The sequence below is a fragment of the Populus euphratica genome, unplaced genomic scaffold (assembly GCF_000495115.2).
Source record: "Populus euphratica unplaced genomic scaffold, PopEup_1.0 scaffold195.1, whole genome shotgun sequence".
Classification (NCBI taxonomy): Eukaryota; Viridiplantae; Streptophyta; class Magnoliopsida; order Malpighiales; family Salicaceae; genus Populus; species Populus euphratica.
Genome location: NW_011500076.1, coordinates 157,413 through 168,091, shown reverse-complemented (window position 1 = coordinate 168,091; position 10,679 = coordinate 157,413). Strand labels below are relative to the sequence as shown.

At 29.7% G+C, this 10,679-nt stretch overlaps 1 protein-coding gene and 1 pseudogene across 1 annotated transcript; one reads left to right on the top strand and one right to left on the bottom strand.

The window, feature by feature from the left end:
* The first annotated feature begins 3,279 nt into the window (after nucleotides 1-3,279).
* LOC105108635 (vesicle-associated membrane protein 722-like) lies at nucleotides 3,280-5,805 on the top strand (annotated as a pseudogene).
* Nucleotides 5,806-7,264: 1,459 nt separating this feature from the next.
* LOC105108669 (uncharacterized) lies at nucleotides 7,265-7,700 on the bottom strand. The gene is made up of 2 exons (XM_011003075.1): nucleotides 7,522-7,700; nucleotides 7,265-7,469 (listed from the first exon to the last, which is right to left on the bottom strand). Exons 1-2 carry the CDS (start codon nucleotides 7,698-7,700, stop codon nucleotides 7,265-7,267), a joined length of 384 nt encoding a protein of 127 aa, XP_011001377.1.
* Between the last annotated feature and the right edge of the window lie 2,979 nt (nucleotides 7,701-10,679).

The following is a 10,679-nucleotide window of genomic DNA, read 5'->3' as shown; positions in this document are numbered from 1 at the left end:
ATTGAAAAAAATATAATTTAATAATTTATCTTAAATAAAATAAATAATAGAGATCAAATCTAACAAATAAAAAATTGAAAGATAAAGAAATTAAAATAATAATAATAACTATTTCATAAATTATTTCAAATAAAATAAGTAACAATAAAAAGAATGAGAACCAAATTTGATAAATAATTAAAAAATAATAATAAAAAAGAAAATAACAATTATAAAAATTAGGACCAAAGTTTAAGGAGGACCAAAATTTAATATAAAAATTAAATTCTAAGAGATGAAATTGAAAAATTTAGAAATGTCATATTATTTACTGAATATATCAAATTTGGTCCTCAAAACTTTTGATTGCTATATATATTTTTTTTAAAATATTTTTTTTATATCAAATACAAGTTTTTTATATCAAAATTCTAAAATTAACAAAAAAAAACATTTACAAAAATTCCATAAAATAGTAGTGATTTAGGTCCCGTTTATTTATTGGAAAGTAGTTTCCTTTTAGAAAATGAATTCTGAGAAAGTGAATTATTTTCTGATATTTGGTAGTGTAATGAAAAATAAGTTGGAAAATACTTTTTAGTACTTGGTTATGTCATGGAAAATGAGTCAGAAAATAACTTATTAATGTTTTATTTTTTTCAAGTTTATTAAAATAATAAGGAATAAATCTTACAAATTAAAAAGTTAAATGAGAATGAAATTAAAAAATATATAATTTAATAATTTATCTTAAATAAAATAAATAATAGAGATCAAATCTAACAAATAAAAAATTGAAAGATAAAGAAATTAAAATAATAATAATAACTATTTCATAAATTATTTCAAATAAAATAAGTAACAATAAAAAGAATGAGAACCAAATTTGATAAATAAAAAATTTTAATTAAAAAATAATAATGAAAAAGAAAATAACAATTATAAAAATGAGGACCAAAGTTTAATATAAAAATTAAATTCTAAGAGATGAAATTGAAAAAAAAATATTTAAAACAAAATATATGTAGCAATCAAAAATTTTAAGGACTAAATTTGATATATTCAGTAAATAATATGATATTTTTAAATTTTTCACAGCTTATAAAATGTGTTTTCTATCTAAATTTTTCAGAAAAATATTTTCCTATTAACTAAACTAATTTTTTTTTATTGAAAAATATTTTTTGTTGATCAATTTTTCTAATGACAAATAAACACATGAAAGTTTGAAAAAGTAATTTTCATGAAGCTACTTTTCATCGAATAAACACTTATAATGACAAATAAACACATGAAAGTTTAAAAAAATAGTTTTCAGGAAACTACTTTTCGTCGAATAAACACCCCTTAAAAATAAAAAACTTTCTTACAAACTGACCCTAATATAAGCAAAAATTACCAAGAGCTTATAATTACTTGTTAATAAGAATACAAGATAAAATAAAAAATATTTATTTTATATAAAAAAATTAAAATTTTAAAAACACAATTTCAAGTTCCAAACTGCAATCTTATCGCAGGCAACAGCAAATGAGATCGTCTGTTCATTGTTCGTCATTTCGACGTGGCTGTTGGGGCAAAATGAAGGCAAACCAATAATAATAAATTAAAGTGAATTTTCTATAGTTTATAATTTCGAGGTAGCACATTTCTTGTACGAGATTTTGGAGTTTAACTACAATTTGTTTTTTTTAAATGCTAAATAACGATAGAGATCGTCTGTATCCTTAACACAGCCTAATCCCATGAACCTTCTTCTTATCTTTGGATCCGCACTTGCATCGATGACATTAATGCCAATCTTGTTTATATTTAAAAAAAATTATTTTTTATTTTAAATTATTTTTTAATATTTCAATATCATTTTGGTATATTAATATGAAAATTAATTTTTTTTTTAATTATTATTTTAATATATTTATAAATAAAAAATATTTTTATTATTATACTCTTAAACAACCCATAATACATACCACTATGTCAATGACATGGGTTAAGTGGAGAGGAGAGTGTGTTTTGAAAAAAAAAATTAATGTTAAAAAAAAATTATTTTTAAATTACACAAGTTAGATAAATTCTGAGTTCTAAATCCTAATGTGTTTTTAAAGTTATTCTAACATATAAATTAGTTTAAAATTATCTTTAATTAATAGGGGAAAAAACTACATAAGGTGAGACATTTTTAATTTTTTTTTTTTAGATTAACGTGGGTGTCCGAGTCAGTTTATGCGCATCATGACTAATTCCACGGGCCCTGAAGTTTACGACCATGTAAGCCTTCAGTGGCCATCATATGAGCAACCAAGGACTCGAACCTGAGACCACAAAAGAAGTAAACCCTTTAATCTTAAATTCTTACCACTTGACCACCACATATTGACTGCATGAGTTCTGTAGAAGTGTTTGCACATTCATTTGGTGTTTATAGTTGCATTAAAGTTAATAACACTAAGACAAGGCGAGTATATTAAAATAATTTAAAAATATTAAAAATATATTAATTTAAAACAAAAAAATTTAAATTTTTTTAAAAAAGCTTTCCAAACACGTTGTCATATATTTTTCATACATTTTCTTATGTTAAAATTAAGTTTATTTTTACCACTTGATTAGGTAGCATTTGGAACATGACTTGGCGTATATTTGCTAAAATTATTGATTAGGTAGCATTTGGAACATGACTTGCCGCATATTTGCTAAAATTATAATTTTTTATTATTTTTAAATTATTTTAATGTGCTAATATAAAAAATAAATTTTAAAAAATTAAAAAATAATATCTAATATATTTTTAAATAAAAAATACTTTAAAAAACAACTAATATTATAATATCAAACACTAAATAAAGCATATATTATTTCCATTGAGTGGATTATTTCTATTAAGTCTGGAGGATCATAAGAGTTATACATTTTAAACACTAGATCAAAACTTAAATTATATAATTGGGTATACCTAATAATTATTATTTTTTAATATGAAATTTATTTTATTGATTTTTTTTTGTAGAGATATTTTTTGTAGAACGGGATTTTCTACAATGTTTTTCCTAGGATTTGATTCAAATCTCTAAATAAAACTATTTTAAAAATAACATTTATCCATTCAAATTAAATATAAAAAATACCCATCAAATTTAAGCATCAATTGGCATCCCTAATTAGAGCAATCCCATGAGATTCAATTACATGGTTTATGGAGAAACTATAATTAGACAGAAGTGGTCTCATGTAAGTGAAAAATGAGAACAATCTCTTACAATAATTTCTCTTACTTTCCCTTCAAATTCAAATCAATTACTTAATTTTATCACACAAAAACCCATCATTAAATTGAACCATACTTTTCCCTTTCTTTACTCTTCCCTCTCTCCCCTAGCCCTTTCCCCTTCCCAAAACACATCTCATTAAACCCTCTTCCTTCTCTCCTCTACTCTCCCTCCCCCCTTAAACCAACAAGGAAACAAACTAGAACAAGGAGAGAGATACCGAAAATCTCTCTCAGATCTCTTTTTTCGGAAAACCCTAGATTTTGAATTTTTAAAAATGACCCAGAAATCACTGATCTACGCGTTTGCTTCACGAGGAACTGTGATTCTTGCTGAGTACACTGAATTCAGTGGGAATTTCAATTCCATAGCGTTTCAATGTCTCCAGAAACTTCCTGCTACTAACAACAAGTTTACTTACAACTGCGATGGTCATACTTTCAATTACCTCGTCGACAATGGGTTTAGTAAGTGTTTTTGGCTTCTTGCTTTTGCATAGTTTTTTTGGTTTTCTAATGAATTCTGTGCTGTGGGTTTTCTGTTTTGTTAACTGGGCTATCGTTGTTTTTTGCTAAGAAAGAGTTAGCAAATGGATTTGTTTAGTTTTCTGTAGATTTTGGCAAGGGAGGTGTTGTCGATGAGACATGAATTGGATCTGTTTAATTCTGTTGAAATTGTTTTTGGACTGCCTGAGAGAGTTTGTTTGTTCGGGTTTCAAAAACTGTTACGTTAATGGAAAACCTAAGAATTGTAATGTTAAATAACCTATGAAAGCAGTTTAAGGATCCTGAGTGACTTTGACTTTCAAGTGAGGTGCATTGCTTAACTGGGTTTCTGTTATATTGATGTTTTTGTGTTTGCGGTTTAGTGCTGGATGCTTTGATGTTGAATATTGACTTGAGTGTTTTTGATGTTGCAGCATATTGTGTTGTTGCGGATGAATCGGCTGGAAGACAAGTGCCTATGGCTTTTTTGGAGCGTGTCAGGGATGATTTCGTGTCAAAGTAGGGCGGTGGAAAGGCTGCCACAGCCCAGGCCAATGGTCTTAACAAGGAATTTGGGTGGGTATTATGGATGGGTTAAGACCGTTGAGAGACGAGCATGGAAATTTGTTTTTTTAATGTAGTTGATAATTGATGTGAACTGTTAACTTGTTGCAGGCCAAAATTGAAGGAACATATGAAGTATTGTGCTGATCATCCTGAAGAGATAAGCAAGCTTGCGAAAGTGAAAGCCCAGGTTTCAGAAGTTAAAGGTGTCATGATGGAGAACATTGAGAAGGTAAGTGACCTTATGCCTGCCTGGATCCTAATTTGCATTTTTCAAGTTATTTTTTCTTGTAATACTTGACTGAAAGCAGACATAAGTTTTCCTGTTGAATCAGAAGGCTAGAATGTTAAAATGTTTAATAGTTCATGAGTGCATCTGTGCAAGTTTACTTGTTTATGGGTGAACCTGTGGGTGCGTGTTCCATCATTGAATGTAAGTGTAGTTCATGTTTATGACAAGTTTATTATTTTCAAATTATTTTTCTTGTAATACTTTGGTCTGTAGCAGGAATGAATAATACCGTTGAATCATTTGGTTTTACCAAAATGTTCATAAGATACTATATATGCCACATGTGTAGATTTGTTCATGTGCCTTTTGAACATGTGGACGTGCATTAAGGAGCATTAATGCATAGAGGTTTATGTTTAAGCAGGATGGCATTCCTTCATTTACTGATTGAGGTGCACTTGGTTCCTGTAAGACATGTTTTCAAGGTTTGAACAAAAGAGATCTGTTTTCTGTATTCATGTAGGTTCTGGACAGGGGAGAGAAAATAGAACTTCTTGTGGACAAGACCGAGAACCTTCATTCACAGGTAAGTGATTTTCTCTCTCATTTATGGCATTTGTAAGGAACAGTAGGCTGTTTAAGAAAGTTTTGATACTCCTATGCTTAATGTTTTGGAAGGATCTAGGGTTTGCTTGAAGGAGATTCTATAATTATTTAAATGAAAATTTTGGGTCATTGATAGTTCTACCTGTTTCATGACAATCACATGATATTATAGCAACATCATCTTAACATGCTTTTTGACAAATGATTTAGATGCTTTCCTAATCTTCATTGTCATAAAGATACTAATTTCCCTTTTATTGCATGTGGAAATTGTTAATTATAGGCACAAGATTTTCGCAGTCAAGGGACACAAATCCGGAGAAAAATGTGGCTGCAGAACATGAAGGTTAAGCTGATTGTTTTGGGAATACTGATTGCTTTGATCCTCATCATAGTCCTCTCTGTTTGCAAAGGCTTTAATTGTGGAAAATGAGAGCTGGCTATTCGTTGAAGGCTTGATAATACTGTTTCTAGAACTTTTGCGAGTTGCAAAAGCAGATACTGAATATATTGTTATGACCATGTGTGTAGCAGCAACTAGATATTTCTTTGATATATCGTCCAAGAACTTATTTTTGAATGTGAATGAAACCCTATATGTTATTGTCATATCATTTCAACCTTTCGTGATAGATAAAAAGTTGGATTACCTCCAAGCGGGGTCCCAAATGATGGGTTTTCTTGTTGCCACCCTTTCTGGCTAATATATTCATTTGCTTGCATACAAACTTGTTAGCTGAGCATAATCTATGTTCATATTACAATTTCCTTTACATTTGTTCCAATTCTTCCATTCCGTAATTAAATTAATTAAAAGAAACTAGAAGGGGTAGAACTTTTACTGTATCAAATTTATTGTTGATAGACCATTGTCCTGTGGATTAAGACAGTTAAATACTATTCTGCTTATCAATAAAACACAATCGGTCCTGGCAGCAGGGATGTAATAGATTTGCTTGGACAGTGAAATAACTAGTGTAATTTTTTTGGCAGAAAATAATGCATATATGGGCAGTGGGCTTTCTACTTTTCCTTTATAGATGGAACAATAAAATAACTACAATGATCATAAATTTAGATTATTGTAATCTTGGGTCAAGGGTTTTTTTTTTTTTTTCAATCTTTTCACTTTTTTCTTTTGTATTAGAGGTAATTTAATAATTTAGTATATGTAAAATATTATTTAATTATAAAAAGTAGGTTGTATATAAAAATCATACGGGTACGTGTTGATGCTCTCGTGTTATTCAAAGGGTGCGTACAATGTTAATAGACTACCAAACTTCATTTTCCAAATGACATTTTTATCCTTTAGATGTTGCCTGCATTTTTAAGTGGCATATGTGGCAAAAATATATCAGGTTTTATGTGGGTGATTCTCCCCCCACTCTTCTTCTTAGTTTTAGAGTTTTTCTTGTATATATTCAAAGCAATTCTTAGATTTGTTTTTCTTTTATATTTTTTCCATTTTTTTATTGTGATTGATTTTATTTTAAATAATTTATAAAATTATTTTTTAAAAATTTTATCCCTTTTTGTTTTTTCTCACCTTTCGAATTTAATGCTCATTTTTTAAATTAATTTTTTTTGTTTTTAATTAATCTTTTAATTAGATTTTCTTTCTAATTGAATTATTTTTCAATTATATCCCTAAATATTTTATTTTATATTATATTTAATCTTTATTTTTTAATTACTATTTATTTTATTTTTTTTCTTTGTTAAGTTTTTATTTATTTTATTCTTCAATATCTTAATCTTAATCTAGGATGTTTCGAGATTTTGATAGATGATGTTTGCTGCGTAATTACGGATGTGGCTTGAAATCTTGAAACCTCAACAACACCCCTCTTTGTCTGAGAGATGAGGAATGAATTCAATCAGACCTTGTAAAACAGATTTTTTTCCACTATAAAATCATAAACAACAAAATTCAAGCACAAGCAGAGAGTCTAGAATTGAAGAATAGTGGCAGCAACTCTGTAATATATCAAGAAGAATACATGGCTTTATCTAAACATGCCTGGCAGGTTTGTTGGTTGCAGTAACTGTTCTTCATTTTTTTTCCCATCACTTTTGCAAGAGGAACAGGGTTCAAATTCTGCCATCCACAGATGGCAAAAGAGAAATCAAACCCCTCCTTTTTGTGCCCCTCCCACTTCCCCAATCCTAAACCTCACCCTCCCTCTCTCCATTGCCAAATCGCCGCCGCCGCCGCTTGTCCTCTCGTTCTCCCAAGAAATCCCCTGGAATTCATCTCCGCTCCCAATTCCACCACCCACCAAATCAGACTTCTCCCACAAGACCAACTCCCCTTCTCTCTTCTTTTCACACCTGTCCCCACATTTTGTTATAACAACTCTCATCAGGACACCTAGGCAACCACCTAGGAATATGCAAACCCCTGGAACCCAATTCATTCAATTCCAAAGGAATTGAATTCCTCCTCAAAGAAATCGATTTCCCTCTTGGAATAGGCTTGGCGAAAGGGATTTCATCACTGAACTCAACAAAAGATTTAATATTCTTTAACGCACTCGACCTCAAAAGACATGCCACTACCATTACAATGCAGTGTGGACCCCCCTGTGAAACCTCGTACAGAAGACATGTCATATAATGAGTTGATGATGTCAAAGATGTTTGATTGAGTACGGTTAGACGCATTGGAATATAATACAGCTGTTTTGGCTAGTGTTTGGAGGCAAAGGGTGGCTACGTGGGTTAGGGTTTCAAGAGCTGAGAGTTGTGTGGACTTAAACCCTACCGACTGGCAGATTTGTGAGATTGCTGTTTCTGTTATTTTGAAGGCATAATCTGATGGGTTTTCTGCTGCTAGTGGTGGTTTTTGGAAGTGGGTTTTGATGGTTTTTTTTGTGGGGTTTGGTTTCATGGTGTCATGGAGGACGAGGAGGAGGAGGAGGAGGAGGAGTAGAGTCTCTGCCAAGGTGACTCAATGATCTGCAACCTATCAAGGCACCACTTTCACCACAATCATCATTTTTTTTTCTCTTATGGATTCATCCATCTGTTTTGGTGGGCCAATTTTTCATGAAAATGGCCCTTTCCAATTTGTGTGTATATATTAGCTTCATCTAAATGTTTTTGGCCCATGAGTGGCCATGGCTCCTCTAGTCTGACGGCTCTCAATCAAGAATGGTGACGGTGCAAACGTTTTTTTAGATGATGATGATGATGGTGATTTTTTAATAGTAGATGATGATGATGATGATGATGATTTTTTAATCATCTGATATTCTCACGGCTATGATCTCACCTTTTATTCTCATGCATAATGAGATATTAACCGGCATTGAGAGAAAAAAACTTCATGCTAACCACGGGGAGGGGGGATCAAGAATGGTGGTGGTCGTTGGAAAAAATGTTTTTTTTTAATAATAATAATAGTATCAATAATAATTTTTCAATTATGTGGTATTCTTTAGCTCTTACCACATCTTTTATTCTTGTAAATGATGAGATATTGATCATTATTTAAAAGAAAAAAACTTCTTGCAATACTTATCTTCTATGAAAAATGGTTGAAATATAAGAAATTATAACAATTGTGGCATGATAAATATAATATTCAGAAAAAAGTGATAGATAAGGAAATTGTCAAATGATACCTTAAATAGTTTGTTAAGAAAAAAAGATAAGTAAAACAAGAAGAAAAACATATATGTGCAATCTATGATAAGCTAATTGAGATGAGATAATTTTTGAATTATCTTTGAGAATTGCATCTTTATTTTTTAAAAATTTTTCAATAAAATAGTAGTGTGTTTTCATAAAAATTTTCATGATAAAATTTTCATATCTCCATTAAATTCTTCATGAAAATCTTCATAAAGAGATTTTAATATCTACAGATTCTCTATATCTTCATGAAAAATCTCTACAATAAAATTATTATGTCTCTATTAAAATCTTAATAACTCCATAACAATTCTATTTCTTTATTAAAACCTGAATAACTCCATAACACATCTTTATTAGATTCTTATTTTAATACAACATCTCCTCACACAATGTTTTTTTTATGATCTCCTCTCTCTTGTAGTTAACAATAATATAAGAAAAAAACACTTATGTAGGCATGTAAATGCATACACAAAGTTAACATCAGCAATCTAAAACAAGTTTTTCTTTCCTATTACATATGCTAGATAAGTCTTTCAAACTTATTATCTAAAATACTTGAGGAAACAAATGTTGATGCCAAAATCTTATTTAAAAAACAAATTTCTACTTATTTAAACGAAGATTGGAGTTTTTAGCCTCACACTTGATACTAACCTGACCTATCTAATCTTGTCCTAAAACACTCTTTTATGTATTTGTTTTGGGTTTTCATGTGTTGCGTACAAACTTTTCATGCATCACTGATGTTTACACCAATAGTTTGCATAACACAACAATCATAGCTTAACATAATAAGTAACGACTACCGTGACTAGCTAATAATAACAAACTAATTTTTTTTTATTAATGATATGGTCTCCTTTTTCATGAAGAAATTTCAAAACTTTAGCATATAAATACATCTAATCACAAGACAAAAGGAAATATCCTATGTAGAGAGATAGCCATAAAAAATCAAGTCAAAAACCAATTATACAAAGTTGCTTCTAGCTATACCAAAACTAGCCATGTCATTCTAGGTCCTAAAAGCCAACTAACTATTGCATATAGTCCATAAATTCTTTCCCTCCGCACATATATTTCTTTTGCATTTCTTTTTACACATACCACACTCTCTTGACACTTGCTCACTTAAGCATTAGAGAGATAATCTTAAAAAGTTAAACCATAAGCTAGCTATGCAAGGGTGCTTATAGCCATACATATGCCAACTATGTCATTGAAGGCCATAAAGCTAACCAAGCCATTTTAGGTCATAAAAAACCATTTATAAAAGTCAATAAGCTATAAACTCTTTCTTTTCACACATATATTTATCTTATATTTCCTTTCATACACACTACACTCTTCTTATACATGCTGACTTAAATATTAAATAGTTTTGTGTTTTAACAAGAAACTTATTTTATAGAAAAGTTTTTGGACTCACGGTTAGGTTTAGGACATATTTATGAAAAATCCAATTTTTTCTAATTTTTTTCTCACTTCATCATAGGGTAATTTATAATGATGTCTCAAGATTCTGATTGATAATTGACAATTGATTTGTATCTTAGCTTGGAAGAGTACTATTTGACTAGTTTTATTAATTCCCTTCATATTTTCAACCTTTGTTTCTTTAACTGTTGTAATTGTATGTAGTTCATTATTAGAAATTTGACTAATACAAACGAAAACATCAATACAATTTTTCCATTGGTAGATTGCAATGAATTTATTGACGAACTTCTCCATCACCATATCTCTTGGTAAACACCAACGAAAATACTTCATCAATATATACAGAGAGAATTGCAATGGAAAAAAAATAAAAAAGCCAAAAAATACGATAATATGTAACTTTTACCAATGACTTTACCAACAAAATTAACCTTGCAGTAAAGTTCATTTGTAGATATA